We start from the raw sequence: 21,160 nt of genomic DNA, 5'->3' as shown, positions 1-21,160 counted from the left end.
CCGGATGGGTAGGCAAGGAGCACAGAAGATAATCCACACAAAGGGCGGCGAAGAGAATGAGCACGGACACACGACACAACCTCAGGGAAGAACAACGGATCTGACAACAAGAAACACTGGTTACAGAACATATAAAAGGGAAGATAAGTGATTCCAGCTGCGCAGACAATCAAGGCCGAGATGGAAACCAACGCCCCACACAAACACGGGAGAGAGAGAGAGAGAGGAGAGAGAGAGAAAAGAGAAGAGAAGAGAGAGAGAGAGGGAGGCAGTGGATTTCATGAACCGTGACCTTACAGACTCAGAGCCCGTCATGAGCAGAGCGGCATGCTGTGCGCAGGGAGCGAGTGACAGACAGAGAGGAGAGCTAATGGATTTACTAATGGAAGGAAGTTATTTCTGGTTTCGGGCAGGGCCGATCGCTTAAATTTGGCAGAAGCAATCGGCCTGGGTAGAGTAATCAAATGCATAGCTGGAGCCCTAAGCTGGATATAATTTATTTGACACATTTAGATGTACACACTGAACAAAATTTATAAACGCAACATGCAACAATTTCAACGAATTTACTGAGTTACAGGAATAAGGAAATCAGTCATTTTAAATAAATTCATCAGGCCCTAATCTATGGATTTCACATGACTGGGAATACAGATATGCATCTGTGTCACAGATACCTTAAAAAAAAAAGGTGGGGGTGGTGGATCAGAAAACCAGTCAGTATCTGGTGTGACCACCATTTTGCTCCATGCAGTGTAACACCTGTTGATTGTGGCTGTGGAATTTTGTCTCACTCTTCAATGACTGTGCGAAGTTGTTGGATATTGGTGGGAACTGGAACATGCTGTTGTACAGATTGATCCAGAGCATCCCAAACATGCTCAATGGTGATATGTCTGGTGAGTATGCAGGCCATGGAAGAACTGGGACATTTTCAGCTTCCAGGAATTGCGTACAGATTCTGGGCCGTGCATTGTCATGCTGAAACATGAGGTGATGCCCGGTGGAGTAATGGCACGACAATGGGCCTCAGGATCATAACCCAGCACTGTTTGATCAGCTTCTTGATATGCCACATGTCAGGGGGTGGAATATCTTGAAAAGGAGAAATGCTCACTACAGACAGGATGTAAACAAATTTGTGCAATGTTTTTAAATCGAAATAAGCTTTTTGTGTGTATGGAACATTTCTGGATCTTTATTTCAGCTCATGAAACATGAGACCAACACTTGCATGGTTGCGTTGATATTTTTGTTCAGTATAGTCATAATTAATATATAAGTTATAACAATGGCGTAGCATGCATCCGGCAGCCCCTGCAACGCGCGGATGCCCAATCCCCCCAATATATATATATATATAATGTTTTTTGTATGCTATTTTAATATATGATAATTAACCAATGATATAGGCCACTATTGGCCATGATTACAGACACCTGTGTGTGTCTTTTGACACTATATAAATGAGTCATCTCGCAGTGTTTGTCATTATACCCTGATGAAGACAGCTTGTCTGTCGAAACGTTGGACATAAATATTTTTGCATCTGAGCTCCTAGAGTGTGCGACTCTCCTTTATTTTTTAAAGTGTTCTACCCGCTAGCCAGCAATCGCCTAAATAGTTGTGCGTTTCTTTCGCCTCTAGATTATTCTGTTACCGCAGTAAACGGCACCCTACCGACAAAAAGCTCTAAAAACGATGACGAATTATAATTATTTTCCCTGACACTGGTCAAAGACCCAAACAAGATTACTTTGAATATAGCCAAAGGGAACGTGATAAGATAATTGTATCGGAGCCCCGTTTGACATGCGGGGGGTAATTCTGACCTCTCGAAAGAACTGTTAAATTTATCTAAGCGCCAGACGAGAATGCATCTACATATAGTCACTCTAGTGATTATGTGCGTCAAGGCATTATTCCACGGGGACTCAGGTGGCAAAAATACCATTATTGGGACAACGCAAGATGATTTCTGTGAGCGCTGGTGTGCCATCCTGAACAAATTAATCTATTGATTTAATGACATTATTGTTGGCCCGTTGAAAAATGATTTTATTGAAATGGATAACACAATTAAAGAGAAATGCACAGCTCTGCAAGGAGCTGTTAATGATGATGGCATATTTAATGAACTGATGAAAACTAACCAAGCGCTCCAGGACAAGTTGTCCACAGAAATATAGGACTTAAATCAAGAAATTCAACCAAGACAAAAAAGACAAGGCCGAGGACAAAGTCTACTTAGAAACCCTGACAAACCAGGTCCTGCTCCTCCTCTACTTGACAGACGCAGGAGGGATGCCGTTTACTTTTATCCCCCCGTCTGACAACGCTCTACAACCATCTGCTTTAGTGCCAGTTTTTTTATCCAACGAGAGACTGGGCCGATGGTAGGGCGGAGGTGGCCCGCAGGCACGCGCACCGACGAGATGCCGCACCGACGGGGTAAGAAGAAACGACTACCAGAGGCAGAGGAGACCGTTCACATGGTCCCAGAACCCACGGGATTGAGTGTCTTTAATTTTATCAAGCAAGATATTGAGCCCTGCCCATATCTCCTTGCTTATAATAAAGGGTTATCTTTAGTGCCTACAACTCAGTGCAAACGATTTTATGTTTTAAGGTAGACAAGTTAAAAACATTTTTTTTTTTTTAAACATCCGTTTAAGGGAATATTTTACTCCCTAATCGTGATGTTTCACTGAACATGTAAATTGCTCACATGCACATACTCCAACTCCTTTTCAGAAATAAGAGTTATTTTACCTCCAGCCAATCGCAATCACTCTATACGAGACATATTGCAGATTTGTTGAAAAAATATGTTAATCTCCTTAAGAACAAACAGGAGTACATATCTTTCCATATTTTACCTCAGAATGAAAAACAAGCTTTGCTTGATGTACAATCCAATACATCAGTCCTTACGGCGCCCTGCTGATAAGGGTGGGTCGGTTGTACAATCCGATACGTCAGTCCTTTACCCGCCTGCTGATAAGGGTGGGTCGGTGGTACAATCCGATACGTCAGTCCTTACAGGGCGGGTCGGTTGTACTCATGGATAGGACAGTTCATGTAAATGAGTGTCATAGACAACTGTTTGACAACACCTTTTACCAGAAACTCAGAAGTGACCCCACTGCTCAATCTCAGAACATGATCTTTACTGTCCTAGATGGGTTGTTTAAGTTCTGGTCAGATAAACCAAAAAAGAACCCGACTTTTGGCTATTCAACAACCCTAAAATTGTCACTTTTTATACTTTGCCGAATTTACACAAGAATGTTACAAAACCTCCAGGGTGCCCTATTGTAGCGGGCATTGATGCAGTACGGCCCCTCTATCGACCTTTGTTGACTTTTTTATAGACCACTCGCAGAAAAGCTCCCCTTTGTAAAGGACACCAGCAGTATGATCTCAGAACAGCTCCCCTCTTTGTAAAGGACACCAGCAGTATGATCTCAGAACAGCTCCCCTCCTTTGTAAAGGACACCAGCAGTATGGTCTCAGAACAGCTCCCCTCCTAAAGGACACAGCAGTATGATCTCAGAACAGCTCCCCTCCTAAAGGACACCAGCAGTATGGTCTCAGAACAGCTCCCTCCTTTGTAAAGGACACCAGCAGTATGATCTCAGAAACAGCTCCCCTCCTAAAGGACACCACAGTATGATCTCAGAACAGCTCCCTCCTAAAGGACACCAGCAGTATGAATCTCAGAACAGCTCCCCTCCTAAAGGACACCAGCAGTATGGTCTCGAAACAGCCTCCCTCCTTTGTAAAGGACACCAGCAGTATGATTCAGAACAGCTCCCTCCCTAAAGGACACCAGCAGTATGTCTCAGAACCAGTCCCCTCCTTAGTAAAGGACACCAGCAGTATGATCTCAGAACAGCTCCCCTCCTAAAGGACACCAGCAGTATGATCTCAAACAGCTCTCCTAAAGGACACAGCAGTATGGTCTCAGAACAGTTCCCCTCCTTAGTAAAAGGACACTAGCAGTATGGTCTCAGAACAGTTCCCTCCTTAGTAAAGGACACCAGCAGTATGGTCTCAAGAACAGTTCCCCTCCTTTGTAAAGGACACCAGCAGTATGATCTCAGAACAGCTCCCCTCCTAAAGGACACTAGCAGTATGGTCTCAGAATAGTTCCCCTCCTTAGTAAAGGACACTAGCAGTATGATCTCTATTATTGAATCTCTTCATCCTCTCCCTGAGAATACTTTGTTAGTTACTTTGATGTTGAGTCGTTATACACAAATATTCCACACGAGGGCGGTATTGAAGCTATGGAACATTTTCTTCTGCAACGTGACCCTAATGAACTAACTTCTAGTGCATGCATATTAACCATTGCTGAAATAGTACTCACACACAACTACTTCATGTTTCTAAATGATTTCTTATTCAGACGAGGGTACTGCTATGGGATCCCATATGGCTCCTAACTATGCTAATGTGTGTGTGGGTTACATGGAGAAACAGTCTATTTTCAATCCTCTCAAAAAGGTTTTCTTGCCTAATCATTGTTTGGAAACGGTATATTGAGATATTTTTTGTTGAATGGAGGGGTGATGCAAAACAGCTCCAGGCTCATGCTTTTCTTAACTCCTGTTGTGAGCATCTGAGATTTACTAATGCAATCTGATACACGTCAAAATCAGTTTTCTTGATCTTCTGATCTTGTGTGAAGATAATGTTCTATACACTGATCTATACAGGAAACCTACTGATCATAACAGTTTGTTGAGGGCTGATAGTTGTCACCCGCTTCCCTTGAAAAAACAGTTTGCCCAACAGCCAATTCTGTCGAATCAAAAATAATTGGTAAAAAACAATCCGATTTCGACACAAATATGGCTGAAACTCAAAGAATATTTAAGGAGAGGGGGTGTAGCAATATTGATGTTACACAGGAAACGGAAACCAGTTGTTACTTACATTATTAATGTGCTGGTTGACAACATGCCTAGTAAAGTTTGCTTAACTATATATCTTTGTCTGTCGTGACTAAACACAAGGCATATTGAACAGAGGGTATAAAAATGTTCAGATTAATACTGTCATTGAGAAAATTCAAAACAAAACACAAGCAAAAAATAAGCATTCTTGCGTTCTAACTACCCGCTATTCAAAGTGCTCTGAACAAATTTAAGGGAACGTTCACAAATATTGGCACATTCTAAGATCCGATGACAGTATCGGTAATGTGTTTTCGGACCTTCCCTTGGTCGTATTCTCGCGGGGCAGAACCTCAGAGATGAACTGGTAAACTCTGATTTAACACCCCAAGATACCCTGCACAGCGTCTATTTGCGCCCTACTGGATGGAAACTACAAGTGTAACGGCTTATAAATATAGATCCTTCAAACACCCCCAAACAGGGAAACAATCAAAGGTGTTATCACGTGCTCCACTAAGGCAGTTATTTATCTTATAACTTGTCCTTGTGGTAAAAATGATGTGGGTAAAACAAAGCGCGAATTAAAAGTACGTATCTCGGAGCATCGTAAAAACTCGACTTACTCAGTTGCGGCCCACTTTTTGGAAGAAACCCTCGATTTCGTCTCTACGTTATATTGGCATCGAACATGTCACCCTCCCTAGGAGAGGGGTGACCTCGACAATTTATTATTAAAACGAGAGGCTGCCTGGGTCTTTAATTTAAAGATCCCCCTAAATCAGGGAGGGTTTTGGAAAAATACACTGCTCAAAAAAATAAAGGGACACTAAAATAACACATCCTAGATCTGAATGAATGAAATATTCTTATTAAATACTTTTTTCTTTACATAGTTGAATGTGCTGACAACAAAATCACACAAAAATTATCAATGGAAATCAATTTATCAACCCATGGAGGTCTGGATTTGGAGTCACACTCAAAATTAAAGTGGAAAACCACACTACAGGCTGATCCAACTTTGATGTAATGTCCTATAACAAGTCAAAATGAGGCTCAGTAGTGTGTGTGGGCCTCCACGTCCTGTATGACCTCCCTACAACGCCTGGGCATGCTCCTGATGAGGTGGCGGATGGTCTCCTGAGGGATCTCCTCCAGACCTGGACTAAAGCATCCGCCAACTCCTGGACAGTCTGTGGTGCAACGTGGCGTTGGTGGATGGAGCGAGACATGATGTCCCAGATGTGCTCAATTGGATTCAGGTCTGGGGAACGGGCGGCCAGTCCATAGCATCAATGCTTCCTCTTGCAGGAACTGCTGACACACTCCAGCCACATGAGGTCTAGCATGTCTTGCATTAGGAGGAACCCAGGGCCAACCGCACCAGCATATGGTCTCACAAGGGGTCTGAGGATCTCATCTCGGTACCTAATGGCAGTCAGGCTACCTCTGGCGAGCACATGGAGGGCTGTGTGGCCCCCCAAGAAATGCCCACCACACCATGACTGACCCACCGCCAAACCGGTCATGCTGGAGGATGTTGCAGGCAGCAGAACGTTCCCACGGCGTCTCCAGACTCCGTCACGTCTGTCACATGTGCTCAGTGTGAACCTGCTTTCATCTGTGAAGAGCACAGGGCGCAGTGTCGAATTTGCCAATCTTGGTGTTCTCTGGCAAATGCCAAATCCTGCACAGTGTTGGGCTGTAAGCACAACCCCATCTGTGGACGTCGGGCCTCATACCACCCTCATGGAGTCTGTTTCTGACCGTTTGAGCAGACACATGCACATTTGTGGCCTGCTGGAGGTCATTTTGCAGGGTTCTGGCAGTGCTCCCTTGCACAAAGGCGGAGGTAGCGGTCCTGCTGCTGGGTTGTTGCCCTCCTACGGCCTCCTTCACGTCTCCTGATGTACTGGCCTGTCTCCTGGTAGCGCCTCATGCTCTGGACACTACGCTGACAGACACAGCAAACCTTCTGGCCACAGCTGCATTGATGTGCCATCCTGGATGAACTGCACTACCTAAGCCACTTGTGTGGGTTGTAGACTCCGTCTCATGCTACCACTAGAGTGAAAGCACCGCCAGCATTCAAGTGACCAAAACATCAGCCAGGAAGCATAGGAACTGAGAAGTGGTCTGTGGTCACCACCTGCAGAACACTCCTTTATTGGGGGTGTCTTGCTAATTGCCTATAATTTCCCAGTTGTCTATTCCATTTGCACAACAGCATGGAAATGTATTGTCAATCAGTGTTGCTTCCTAAGTGGACAGTTTGATTTCACAGAGTGTGATTGACTTGGAGTTACATTGTGTTGTTTAAGTGTTCCCTTTATTTTTTTGAGCAGTGTATATTTTTCTGAAGGGAGGGACATCCATTTTCATTTCAGAGAGCTTCGATTTTCTCCATGTAACCCWTTATTATGAATATAGTTCACTCCCTTACATCATCAAAGGTAGTTACTGCCGTGACAATAAAGTTAATTGTGTAAGAAATAGGCCAACTGTACATGACAGAGTCAAACCTTTTTCTGTGTTCCTGTAATAGGAATTTACAGGTGAACTAAAAGTAGAGCAGTCGTTGATAATGTCAATCTAAATCATCCCGGTTTAATTATAAGTTGCAACAGGGAGACACCATCCAGCACAGAAGCAGAGGAAATGTCTAACTGGCCTCTTGGTGACAGGCCTGTCACAGTATATACTAATCAAATATACTGTTATTTGTCAAATGCTTCATAAACAACAGTGACATGCTTACTTACAGGTCATTTTACAACAAGTTAAATAAATTGAAATAGTTACAAGAGGAATAAATACACAGTGAATTACAAGTAAAAATAACATGGCTTTATTTTGTTTTATTTTATTAGGCAAGTCAGTTAAGAACAAATTCTTATTTTCAATGACGGTCTAGGAACAATGGGTTAACTGCCTGTTCAGAGGCAGAATGACAGATTTGTACCTTGTCAGCAGGGGGATTTGAACTTGCAACCTTTCGGTTACTAGTCCAACGCTCTAACCACTAGGCTACCCTGCCACCCCGTATAGAGGGAGTACCAGTATGGAGTTGATGTGCAGGGGTAATTTAGGTAGCTATATACATATAGGTAGAGGTAAAGTGACTAGGCAACAGGATAGATAATAGACAGTAGCAGTAACATGAGCGTGTGTGTGAGTGGCGTCAGTATGCATGTGTGTGTGTGTAGAGTCCAGTGTGTGCGCATAGAGTCAGTGCAAAAGGGTCAATGCAGGTAGTACGCGTAGCCATTTGATTAACTAAGTTGCAGTCTTAACACCCCTGAGGGGCCCCRGTGTTGATGGTCAGCGTGGTGGATGGGTTGTCACCTTGGCATTCTTGGGCATGGGGTCTATGGTAGTGTGGTGTCAATCACTATCAACCGATATGAGTTTAATCCAAAACTTATCGTCTAGTGTAGTGGCTATCAGCCAGTGTTTACAAACAACACTGAAAATCATGTGTATTACATAAAGGGAAAATATATAAATATGCAAAACATTGTGTTAATCATTCTTAAATTAATATTGAAGCGTTTATTTCCAAAACGCATTTGTGTTTTTTCATCAGAAATGAATGCTTATGTGTATCTTTATGTGTGTGTAAGATTTTGTATTCGTAGATTTTAGATGTGTATTAAAATGGGTTTATATATCCATTGTTCAGCTGGAATGGAATGTTTGTATCCTGTATCTTTAACATACAAATCGAAACCATCARAAATCTAGCCTCATGCTATAGTGTTTGGTTAGAGTTAGGCCTCTGGATTACTTTTGAACAGAGTCCAGATCTCATATTATTGTATTGATAAAAGAAAATGTATATAGATCTTATTTTTTTAAATGTTGATGTCACAAATGTATCATTTGTACAGTTTTTTACTAAAAACAATATGTGTCACGTTTGACTGTCTAAAGTAGTGGCCCCTTTTTATGCCAGTGAAGTACATGATGGATAAAAAATATCACGACAGGCCTGATGGAAAACAGAAAATGTGTCGGTAAACTTTCCAAATGTCAATAAAACAAACTACGCTAGAGAAAGTGGGATGTTTTTGTGTCTGTAAAATGAATTATGCGAGAAATGTCGGTGGAAACGCTTTTATGCCAAAATATTGATATAATAACCATTATATCGAAGTAAACTTGGGAGTCACACGATGACATGTTGTATGGTCCTCCCGGTATGACTCATCGGGAAAGCATGCAGTTTATTAGGCTACAGACCTTCACAGGGTGGTGAACATGCACGGTGATGACCTTCACAGGGTGATGAATGAACGTGCACGGTGATGACCTTCACAGGGTGATGAACGTGCACGGTGATGACCTTCACAGGGTGATGAACGTGCACGGTGATGCCTTTCCACAGGGTGATGAACGTGCACGGTGATGACCTTCACAGGGTGATGAACGTGCACGGTGATGACCTTCACAGGGTGATGAACGTGCACGGTGATGAGCTTCACAGGGTGATGAACGTGCACAGTGATGACCTTCACAGGGTGATGAACGTGCACGGTGGTGAGCTTGATGCTCCTTTCCAATAAATATCCAGGGTCTTATTCTGGTGACATGATGATCGATGCTTGACTGCTGTTTGACAAATAAAAATATTCTCGCTCTTATCCATAATAATCTCATCATGTAGACTAGCCTACCTGCACAGTGTCTGCGAGCTGTAGTTCGCACGTGTCGATACTAGAGTGGGCACATTCGCTATTTAACGCAATATGCTTAGTGACAAAACCATCAGTAGAAGTGAAAATGGGATGGAAGCACACTTAACTTGTATTTTAACTGCAAAATACATTTTTCACGCACAATCTTTTATCTGCAACAAGTCAATTTAATGGAAACACATCTCTGGTGGAAAGATTTTCACATTGTTTTTATGCGGATTTTTGAATTTTCGCATTAAAATACATCACCAATTGGATGGAAACCTAGCTACTGAGGCAAATATATCTCATTTTGCAACAACATGTGATTGTTTGTCTCTGAAATGATACCATCAAGTGATAGACATGTATTTGTTTGACATCTATCATTGAACAACCCCATTCCATGATTAGGTGGTGAAAAAAACACATCTCTTTCACAAGTTCTTTAAACAAAAAAGCTAATTTACCAACATTTCTGATAATGGTTATACATACAGTATAGCGTTTTGGAATGAAACTTATTCATATTAAATATTCCTATTACAGTCCTCCACCTGATCTTACCACTCTTTGTCTTTATAATACCAGAAATGGACAAGGTATATACCACTACAACGACACAGGTTCCAGGTACATGGGCACGTGGGTGATGGGCAAGATAGAGTCAGCAGGAGAATTCATCCACCTGAACCACAGATACCAGGGCAACTTCCTCAACAACAATGTAAGTCAGCCCAGAAGGAATCTGACATTATTAAAGTAAAAACACTGCCTTAATAATGAAAACAATAACCACAAACACAGCATGATCAAATCAAATATGACATGTTTAGTTACAAGTTTATCAGCATACAACAAGATCATTGTGTACTAGCATATATAAACTGTTACTATCAGCCATTTGTGTTTCAGCCCTCAGGCCCAGGGAAGTATGTGTTTGAGATTGGCTGTGAGCAGCATGGAGAATACCTACAGGTGGATCAGGTATGACCACTACCACATATTTGCATATGCAGAAATTGCAATGATATGATAAAACAACCTGTACAAGAGCAGAAAGTCTCTCGAGCAAATGTTTGTTGTTTGAAGTATCTGGAAGAGATCATGACAAAAGACACTTAACAGAGAGCCGCTTCTCTCTCTTGACTAAAACTCCAGCCTGCATCAGATGAGGAGAATGGTAAACATGGGAAAGCCCAGAAGTCCAGGTCTCCCTACCCTGGCCATGGGGAGGGCTATTTCTCCATAGGGGCTTCAGGAGAGGAGGTACCACAGCAACTACAGAGTGCTGCTGTGCTGTGCCTTTGTTGTAGAATAGTAGTTCCACTTCATGTGTCCATTTGTTGCATGACACCCCTTAGTGGTTGATTGATACAAAGATAACCTTTTTCCCCCCAAAATGCTATTGGGCTTAGTCTCTTAATAAAGTGTATACACCTAGATCCTTGCATGATTATCATCCTTCATTACATTGTAATAGTAGTCATGGATCCACTGTTCGTCTTCTAGTCTCTCTGTGTGTTTTTGGCTGAGTTGTGCACTGGAGTTTTAGATGTTTTGGGGCTTGCCGTGCTTTAGAAGAAGCTGTTTCTGAACAATTTAACCATCTAATAGGAAGCACTACACAGATCTAACACAATGACAGCAAAACACTTACAGCACGYCATTGCACTTAAAACATCCCAACTGTATACATAGAAGAGAAAATAAAAATAGATGCATAAAGGTGCTTTAGGCAGAAATGGCCAAAGGGAATCTTTTCTTGACCTCTGTTACTGCTTCTCCATGGACAACAGGACAGAGGGGATGCCGAGGAGGATGAGATAGTATCCACCATGGCCCTGAAGTGGAAGCCCAAYGCTGTCACGGGCCTGTCCCTCTGGACCCCAGCCAAAGATCCATCCTCGGGTGAGCAGGACCCTTACGTAGCCTGTAGTAGTGTGTATCACGTGTGACTGTGAAGAGAGTACCATGTCTGAGGAATATATATATATATTTTTTTACATGTATCAATTAAAATAGTTTTTCTATCAACAGACGGAGAAGGACTGGCCTCCGCAGACGAGAAAGGGGGATCCAAACCTCCCACTCCAGAGACCTGAGACCTTGCCAGATTCACAGCTTACGCACAGCAAACACACATTTCAATAATAAAGACGTCTCTCTCATAATTACTGGTCTGATTAATAAGAGTCGCTGAGGAATTATTTGAGTATGAAAAGGTTTGATGTGATTATAAAAAATCCCCAATTGACTGTGTGGTTTAGCCAGGGTAGAAAAGATGGGTCAAAGTTGAATTAATATTGCCGCCCTGTGGGGAAATCCAGAGTAACGAATACTTAGTTTAGGTGTTACGTCATCATCATGCGACGAGGGGAAACGCATGCGGAAAGCGCAGAGAGAAATGTGTCACTGCTAGGCAAAAAGTGTTTCTACGTTAATTTGTTGGAAACATGGCGCCGGTACAACAAGAACCAGCGATCCAGTTCGCTCAAAGATTGGCTTCTAATGAGAAGCCCATGCGAACAAAAGCCATCAAGAAGCTACGAAAATATATTAGTGTTAGGTCACAAAAAATCCAAGGTAAGGCTAACGAGGTTACAAGAAAAACGTACCACGCGCTTGGCTTCCACACACGCAGCTTGTCTGCCTCATCTCTTCGTGATCCTAGCTTAGCTAACCTTCGATTCGTTTGTGCACGTTAAACCAATTTGATTTATATAGTTTTAACAATACAACAGTAGACTCGTTAGAGCACGAAAAATGATATAAACGAGTTTAGAATGTAACGCATCAAAGAAAATGATCACATTTGGTCGGGAATGCAAATTGTGACGATGCGAGCAACAATGTTGCCAACTCCTTTCATAGTTGTGATTTTTGTATCTAGTTTGACCGGCACTTGCCTTCTCTCCAGGTGGGTTTGAATGCGACGAGTTACTCAAACTATGGAAAGGACTCTTTTATTGCCTGTGGATGCAGGACAAGCCACTTCTTCAGGTAAGGCGTAGCCACTGACCCAACTTATTTGCATTCATGTTTAAAAAAAGGTTAATCTAGAAGAACTGATACACACAATACTCGGACTACACACACGATACTCGGACTACACACACGATACTCGGACTACACACACGATACTCGGACTATAAGTTGCTTGATCATGATTTTTGCCAACAGGAGGAGCTGTCGAATCAGATCTCTGGCCTGATGCACAACTTCCAGACCACCCAGAGCCGTAAGGCCTCATTTTTACGCACTACTATGTATTCAATATTGTCTTTAAAAAAAATGTTCTGAGAGTGTTGACAGACCCTATACAGAACGTGTACTCCAATTTTAAGATCTGTTCCTGGTTTTCATCGATTTTTTTTTGTAGAGTTTATGTTTCTGGAGACCTTCCTGCAGACCATCAAAAGAGAATGGACTGGCATTGACAGGCTTCGCATGGATAAGTTCTTCCAGGTCAGCATATTCAACCATCAAAATGTTATCAGTATTTCCTTACGCAATAAATCATCATGTATAGTTTAGAGGATAAACTGAAAAATTTTTGTACATGAAGAAATGACAAATCCTTTTTTGTCATTCTCTCTGACGGACAGCTGGTTCGTTTCGTGTTCAGGAACTCTTTTGAAATGATGAAGAGGAAAGAATGGGAGACCAGGTGGGTGACGCTTTGACCCTTGACCAAATCCCCCCCCCCTCCCTCCCTCTTTCTTTACTTGAAAACATCTGACAAACTTACATTTTTGGGGTGTACTGTCCCTTTAGGTCTTTGTGCATGCATGCTTCCTGTGATGTTAGAATGCGGTGTTTTGTCTTTCTACAGTGTGGTGACCAGGTTTCTGGAGCTCCTGACTGCCCAGGTCCTCCACAGCGCCAGCGGAGCTCCCTGTGGATTACAGTTCCACATACTGGACATCTATATGACCGAGCTGGCTGCAGTCGGCTCCGCTGAGGTATCAACGGGTTATTTTAATGCCCCAAGAGATGTACTAGGTTCACTTTGTTGTTTACGATTAGAGTTGTAATTGAGAGGTAATAAATCAATCAATAAATCCACCTTTTAAGGGTAGGGAAGTAATGAGACTTAAGTTTGATAAAGATCTGTCAGTTTGATTGGGTGTTAGGTGGTCCTATTGGGTGAGTGAGCTGGTTGTGTGCTGATTGGTTCCATTTCCACCACAGTTGAATGACTGGTTGTGGTTTGCTTGTGATTACAGCTCACAGCGGCTCAGAACATGACATTCATTGACCCTTTCTGCAAAACAGCATCTAAAACGAAAGAGTAAGTTTTACAGGGACTTTTTGGGGGGAGGGGTCAAGATAATCACCTCTACCTTTTATATTGAGTTTCAATCCTTCCTGCACATTCCCCCTCTCTCGTTCCCTCTCTCAGTCGGGTCCTGCTCAAGGCTATCTGCAGCAGCATTTTCAGCGCCATCGTGGACCAGGCTCCCTTCGCCATCGAAGACCTGTTGAAGGAAGTGAAGGCTACAGGTGGAGGGGCTGAGGAGTCTGACTCAGGACAGGCTTCTGAAGAGGAGGTGGTAGAGAAGGAGCCCCCCAAGGGCAAAAAAACTGCAAAGGGACCCCTCAAGAAAACCACTGGAGGGCAGACCAACGGTAGGCATTGAAAACTAAGAGCCATAATTTATATATCAGCTTTAGCTTGAATACCACAAGTATGTTGCATTATATGGAATTATCTTATTAATGACACAAAGCCTAATGTTTGTAAATGTCCAGATATAATCCATAAGTCTTGTTCTCACCTTCCTTTGTGGTTTTAGGTACTGTATCAACTGAGGAGGAAGATGATGATGGTCTGGAGGATGAAGACGATGACGAAATGCTTCATTTGGAGAGTGACTCTGAGTCTGAGATGCCAGATGACGCGGGGATCGGACCTGTTCTCCAGTTTGACTACCTTAGCCTGGCGGACAGGCTGTTTGGGCTAGCCAGACGCAGCAACACCCCTAGCCACAACAGACAGAGACTGTACAAAGTCGTCAAGACGTAAGTAAACACACACACTCGTAAATTAGAAATCCTTGATATGGACACTGATGAAGAGGAGTTGGTTCAGTTTGTGTATTGACTGACACCTCTTCCTCTCCCTCTGTTCTGCTGCAGTCTCCGGGATCTCAGTGAAGGTAGGAATCCTGATGGTCATAACTTTCATCAGCGTATCCCCATGATAGATGTGCAAGGAAAGCTGACGTCTCTCTCTCTCCCTTTGTCTCCTCTCTTTCTCTCTCAGGAGTCTTTCCACAGGATGAGTACCCAGAGGAGGTGTCGACAGATGAGGATGATGATGAAATGTTTGGCAGCAGAAAGAGGATGAAACGGGGACGAGGCTTCGGGGAGGAGGAGGAAGAGAGCTCACCAGCCAAGAAATGGAAAGGTACCTAAAACCCCTCTATTTAAATGATCGACTTTGATCTTCAGCTTATTCTTTTACTTCATCATTTATTTGTTGTTCTTACATCATTGATATCTTGTACTTAAGGCAAGAAAAAAGACTCCAAAGCAAGAACTTCTGACCAGACTGCCGCAACAGATGCCAGTAAACCAGCAGAGACTCCTGGAGACTCCAATAACAAGAAAAAGAAGAAGAAGAAGAAGAAGAAGAAGACTGGAGAGGTGAAGACTGAAGAGCAGAACGGGGTGACGGTGAAGTCAGAGGTGAAGGCTGAGAAGGACACAACTCCTGCTTCTGCACCGCAGACGACAGACTCTAAAGAAGCAGCGACTGAGCCCTCTATCCCAGCCAGGGGCACCGATACAGGAGCAGCTCTCCTGAAGGAGAAGGCAAAGGTGACAGCCATGGAGACAGGGGTCCAATCAGGAACTCCACAGGATGTAGTGGTAGGTAACCTATCATCTGTCTCAGTCATGGAGGAAGACCAGAAGAAACAATCAGAGACTCCGGTACCAGACGCCACATCTTCCAAGAAGAAAAATATCAAGAAGTCCAAAACGCCTGCACCGAAGGAGGAGAAGGAAGAGGTAGCAGAACCAGAAAGGTCTGCCCCTGAGACTGCTACTACCACCCTGAGCAGGAGGAAAAGCACCAAGCAGGAGCCTGCGGAGCAGACAACCGTAGAGGAAGTTGAAATGACGTTAGAAACAGTAGACGAGGCCACCCCACCGAAGAAGAGGACGAGGAGGAGAAAGAGGGTTAAACGGACCGCTGAGACAGACACAACACAGGTGGACCTTGAACCAGACTCTACACCAGCCGAGCAGCCTCCAGCTGACCTCCGCATCGCCGCCACGCCCCTGAAAAAGAAGAAACTAAAGGTGGCCAAAGCTGTAGAGGAGAGCGCTGAGGGTGAAATGCAGCCAGAAACTGAAGCAGGCGTCCTTCCTGTAGACGCCAAGGTGGAGCCAGCAAATGTCGCTGCATCAACCCCGCTCAAGAAGAAGAAGAAACATGCCAAGACTGAAGAACAGAGCGTGGAGGCCGAGGGTGAAACCCCGCCGAAAGCAGACGCGAACCTCACACTGATCCACGCTGAGGTACAGATGCTGGAGGCCGCCACACCTACCCCGCTCAAGAAGAAGAAGAAGAGCTCTGGACGGGTAGCGCAGGAGCCAGAGACCACGACAGTGGAGGAGAGCGTTTCAGCGGAGCAGCCTACAGATGCTGACCTGGACACGCCCCTGAAGAAAGGGAAGAAGAAGAAGAGGAAGGTCCCGGTAGTGATAGAGGTCGAGGCTGAGGTCAACGGGATGGCTGGAGGCAAGAAAGCCAAAATGAGCAACGTGAGTTTTAAGTTAACATTAACTTCACTTCCTAGGCCTAGGTTGAGTCAGCCTGACACATTTGATAGCTGTCCCCATCTGTAAAATATGCAAATAGTTAGAAAGTTAGTAGCTACAGTAAATGGGTACCATTTTAGTTAGCGTAAGTCAAGCAGATGAGCGCTAGTTAGCTGTGTTCGCTAGCAGCCATTGAACAGGTTTCCAGTTAATGAGCTTGTTTTAACTTTTGGTAAATTCCTTTTTGTTTCCTCATCTCTTCAGGACAGCAAAGAGCTGTCCACGCCGGTGAGCGCCAAGAAAACACAAAAAATGACTCCCAAGAAGGCAGGGGCGGAGTCTGACTTCATCACGTTCCAGAACCATGCCACCATCCCTACTCCCCTTTTCTTCAAGACCACCAAGGGAAGCCCCAGCACACCGCTATCCAGCAAGAAGAAGGTAGTYAACTGGTTCAATATCTACAGTCTATTATTTCATCAAGTTACTCCCTCAACATCTGTCCTTAACTTCCGTTCACAAATGTGAAATCCTCATGATATTTTATCGTTTTCTTTCACAGAAGATGTGTCGGACTCCTAAGTCCGAATCCAAGAAGGTTACCTTCGGACTCAATAAAAACAAAACTGCAGGTATTAGAGGGCAGGATAGCACCTTATTTAGACTCGTACGAGAGACAAGCCCTTTTATAATMACCTTCTAATGACCTATATATCTTCTGTTATCAGTGATAATCTAGTTTCCAGGTCCTCATTTCTTAACGGTTCAATGTCGTTCCATAGTTTTGATGAGACTTTCCTATTTGTTTTTTGCCCATTCATGATCCCCAGAGTTCAGGAAGACTGACCGCAGCCTGCTGGTGAGTCCAGAGGGGTCGTCCCGAGTGCCCTTTGACCCCCAGCAGAAGCCCCTGTTTGGGGTCCTGAAGTCCCCAGAGGCCTCTCTTACCAAAAGCAGTAAGAAGACCAAGAGCACCCTGAAACCCACCCCCAAACGCCCCACTGCGGCTGACTTCTTCTAGTCTTCTGTGAGGAGACTGGTAAGACAGATGACCGTCCCACCCCCACTGTTTGTCCACCAGGAAAATACAATTATAAACTGAATATTCACAGATTCCCCTGTTGGGAAGAGAATGATCTTGATATACAAATGTTTTTTTTCACATTTTCCATGTTTTGCTGTTCTGTGGGTGAGCAAGTGTTCAAATAAAAACTCCCTCATTTTAGTGCACCTGTCTAACTGTGGGTTTTTCTTCTTCAGTCAGTCTTTTAGTGTTGAGCCAGACTGCATTTTTGTGTTAAACAGCACTATGTTCTTGCTTTGCCGAAGAATATAGGATTTGGGTGTTGGTGTGAGGGATTATAGGATTTTTATATTTGGGTTAGGGTTAGGGTAAGGAAAGACCACGAGTCATACATATCCCCAATCAACATTTGTATTTCATTTTTTTCTCCCAAGGGAAAGGTTTGAAAACAAATTAAAAAGCACACACACAGCAACAGCATGGTCAAACACTTTGACTTATTCTACATTTTTGTTACAGCCTGAATGAAAATTGATTTAATGATTAAAAAATTTAAAAAAACATTTACACACAATACTGCATAAGGACAAAGTGAAAAACATGTTTGAAATTATTTAAATATGTATTCACACCCATTTGCTATTGAACTCCWCATTGAGCTTGGGTGCATCCAAATTCCTTTGATCATCCGTGATGTCACTACACCTTTGGCCAGATCAATTGTTTGGACATGATTTTAGAAAGAAACACCTGGTCTAAATAAGGTCCCACAGTTGACAGTGCATGTCCAGAGAGAAGCAGAATAATCCAGAAGATGTTAAACATGGAGTTTCTTGATGGGGCAAGAACGAGATGTATGTTAAGTACACTATCATCATTAGGAGACAAGCAGTTGAAAGTCGGAAGTTTACATACWCCTTAGRCAAATACATTTAAACTCAGTTTATCACAATTCCTGACATTTAATCCTAGTAGAAATTCCCTGTTTTAGGTCAGTTAGGATCACCACTTTATTTTAAGAATGTGAAATGTCTGAATAATAGTTATTTATTTCAGTGTTTATTTCTTTCATCACATTCCCAGTGGGTCAGAAGTTTACATGCACTCAATTAGTATTTGGTAGCGTTGCCTTTAAATTGTTTAACTTGGGTCAAACGTTTCTGGTAGCCTTCCACAAGCTTCCCACAATAAGTTGGGTGAATTTTGACCCATTCCTCCTGACAGCTGGTGTAACTGAATCAAGTTTGTTGGCCTCCTTGCTCACACGCACTTTTTCAGTTCTGCCAACAAATTTTCCATGGGATTGAGGTCAGGGCTTTGTGATGTCCACTCCAATACCTTGACTGTTGTCCATTTTCTCTGTCTCTGTCCAGAGCCCAAGCTGGAGGAAGTGGCCCCCAAGTAAACATCAACAGTTTTTATTTTTTTATTATACAGCTTTTTCCTGTCCATCTGTTCTATGAATATTGGAAGTCTAAAGATAACTGTATGAAGTTGATACTAAAATCCTTTTAATTTTCTATGTGGGGGGGATAGAGCTGATTCCGTATAAATAAAAGTTCTCTGACTTAAAGTCTGTATTAGATGCACATGTTTGGAGGTCAAGCGTAGGCTGAGCTTTGAGCTGTGAAATAGATATGCATTTACATAGGATGATCCAGGAATGTTGGATGGGGGGAATAAACTCTGATCCATATTCTACTTTTGTTGCGGTCTTTCTTTCCAAGTTGATCAATGTCATCATTGTAAGTCACATGCAATGCTAAAGTAAGACTACCCATGTTTGTATTGTATAACTGCACATGATTTACTGAATGCAGATTTGCCTTTTTACCGCAGTTACAGAAAAGTTGTGTTCACATACAGTTGAAGTCAGAAGTTTACATACACCTTAGCCAAATAACACTTCATTTTAAGAATGTGAAATCTCAGAATAATAGACTTATTTCAGCTTTTATTTCTTTCATCACATTCCCAGTGGGTCAGAAGTTCACATACACTCAATTAGTATTTGGTAGCATTGCCTTTAAATTGTTTAACTTYTGTCAAACGTGTGGCTCAGTTGGTAGAGCATGGCGCTTGCAACGCCAGGGTTGTGGGTTCATTCCCCAAGGGGGGACCAGGATGAATATGTATGAGCTTTCCAATTTGTAAGTCGCTCTGGATAAGAGCGTCTGCTAAATGACTTAAATGTAAATGTAAATGTTAAGCCATTTTGCCACAACTTTGGAAGTATGTTTGGGTTCATTGTCCATTTGGAAGACCCATTTGCGACCAAGCTTTAACTTCCTGACTGATYTCTTGAGATGTTGCTTCAATATATCTACATAATTTTCCTACCTCATGATGCCATCTATTTTGTGAGGTGTACCAGTCCCTCCTGCAGCAAAGCACCCCCACAACATGATGCTGCCACCACCGTGCTTCATGGTTGAGATGGTGTTCTTCTGCTTGCAAGCCTCCCTCTTTGTCCTCCAAACATATCGATGGTCATCATGGCCAAACAGTTCTATTTTTGTTTCATCAGACCAGAGGACATTTCTCCAAAAAGTACGATCTTTGTCCCCATGTGCAGTTGCAAACCGTAGTCTGGATTTTTTTTATGGTGTTTTTGGAGCAGTGGCTTCTTCCTTGCTGAGCGGCCTTTCAGGTTATGTCGATATAGGACTCGTTCTACTGTGGATATAGATACTTTTGTACCCGTTTCCTCCAGCATCTTCACAAGGTCCTTTGCTGTTGTTCTGGGATTGATTTGCACTTTTCGCACCAAAGTACGTTCATCTCTAGGAGACGGAACGCGTCTCCTTCCTGAGTGGTATGACGGCTGCGTGGTCCCATGGTGTTTATACTTATGTACTATTGTTTGTACACATGAACGTGGTACCTTCAGGCATTTGGAAATTTCTCTCAAGGATGAACCAGACGTGTGGAGGTCTACAATTTTTTTTCTGGGGTCTTGGCTGATATCTTTTGATTTTCCCATGATGTCAAGCAAAGAGGTACTGTGTTTGAAGGTAGGCCTTCAAATACATCCACAGGGACACCTCCAATTGATTCAAATTATGTCAATTAGCCTATCAGAAGGTTCTAATGTCATGACATCATTTTATGTAAACTTCTGACCCACTGGAATTGTGATACAGTGAATGATAAGTGAAATAATCTGTAAACAATCTGTCTCTTATACACATCTAGATGTGTATAAGAGACAGAAATTATCCTGTACGAGCTTTTGGTGCCAGTTACATTACGTTGTTACAGGTGTCAAGTTTATGGGCATGTTGGTAGCAGTGTGTAGGAGGGAGATTCCTAGGTGTGAGAAGTGTGCAGAAGGGCATGAGACAAAGGAATGTGTAGCATTGGAGAAAGAAGCGGTATGTGTTAATAATAGGGGTGCCTATGGGGCTGGGGATTTGAAGTGTCCGGTGCGAGAGAGGCAGTTTGAGGTTTCCAGAGTCTTGAGTAGTGCAGAAGGTTTCGTATGTTGAGGCAGAGAAGAAAGTAGAGGAGGATGGATCAAAGGGGGAAGGATCCTGAGAGGATCCCAGTGAGTAGTAGATCTGTATCAGTACAGAGGGAGGGGACAACGAGTGAGATATGCTTCAGTAAGATTGTCTTCTTAGCGTTGATATCAATGGTTATCAACTGTACTGCAGGGATGGAACGTAAATTGCAGAAAATAGAGGTTGTGGTGGCAGCTGCAGAGAAGTATTTGGGTATACGAGATTTGACTTCAGAAGAGTTACAAGGTGTGTTGAGTGATGGTGTTCCGTCCTCCC

The 21,160-nt window shown here is 43.0% G+C and overlaps 2 protein-coding genes across 7 annotated transcripts in view; both read left to right on the top strand.

The window, feature by feature from the left end:
* rsph1 (radial spoke head component 1) overlaps positions 1 to 11,757 on the top strand; it is a 16,637-nt gene extending 4,880 nt beyond the window's left edge. The window contains exons 5-9 of one of the 4 annotated variants that reach the window (XM_024135451.2): positions 10,175 to 10,310; positions 10,499 to 10,570; positions 10,745 to 10,852; positions 11,383 to 11,494; positions 11,624 to 11,757. In XM_024135451.2, coding sequence (XP_023991219.1) covers positions 10,175 to 10,310; positions 10,499 to 10,570; positions 10,745 to 10,852; positions 11,383 to 11,494; positions 11,624 to 11,688 — 493 coding nt within the window. In that variant the 3' untranslated portion in view covers positions 11,689 to 11,757. Of the gene's footprint in view, positions 1 to 10,174; positions 10,311 to 10,483; positions 10,571 to 10,744; positions 10,853 to 11,382; positions 11,495 to 11,623 lie in introns of all 4 variants that reach the window. The other 3 variants (XM_024135450.2, XM_024135453.2, XM_024135452.2) reach the window with 3 other exon arrangements.
* Positions 11,758 to 11,961: 204 nt separating this feature from the next.
* Positions 11,962 to 18,838, top strand: LOC112068337 (ribosomal RNA processing protein 1 homolog B). 3 transcript variants are annotated; one of them, XM_070438114.1, is made up of 16 exons: positions 11,962 to 12,169; positions 12,504 to 12,586; positions 12,767 to 12,824; positions 12,966 to 13,051; positions 13,192 to 13,253; positions 13,419 to 13,548; positions 13,813 to 13,877; positions 13,989 to 14,215; positions 14,383 to 14,608; positions 14,726 to 14,745; positions 14,853 to 14,996; positions 15,102 to 16,360; positions 16,622 to 16,798; positions 16,920 to 16,990; positions 17,180 to 17,396; positions 18,755 to 18,838. In XM_070438114.1, the coding sequence occupies exons 1-15, from the start codon at positions 12,040 to 12,042 to the stop codon at positions 17,376 to 17,378; spliced, it is 2,937 nt and encodes a 978-aa protein (XP_070294215.1). In that variant the 5' UTR covers positions 11,962 to 12,039; the 3' UTR covers positions 17,379 to 17,396; positions 18,755 to 18,838. The 3 variants fall into 3 exon arrangements, with proteins under 3 accessions (XP_070294215.1, XP_023991216.1, XP_070294214.1); XM_024135448.2 differs by lacking the exon at positions 18,755 to 18,838 and having other exon boundaries at positions 16,920 to 16,989; positions 17,188 to 17,585; XM_070438113.1 differs by lacking the exon at positions 18,755 to 18,838 and having other exon boundaries at positions 17,180 to 17,585.
* Positions 18,839 to 21,160: the final 2,322 nt, after the last annotated feature.

The sequence above is a fragment of the Salvelinus sp. IW2-2015 genome, unplaced genomic scaffold, assembly GCF_002910315.2.
Source record: "Salvelinus sp. IW2-2015 unplaced genomic scaffold, ASM291031v2 Un_scaffold463, whole genome shotgun sequence".
Classification (NCBI taxonomy): Eukaryota; Metazoa; Chordata; class Actinopteri; order Salmoniformes; family Salmonidae; genus Salvelinus; species Salvelinus sp. IW2-2015.
This window is presented reverse-complemented; position numbering and strand designations above follow the sequence as displayed.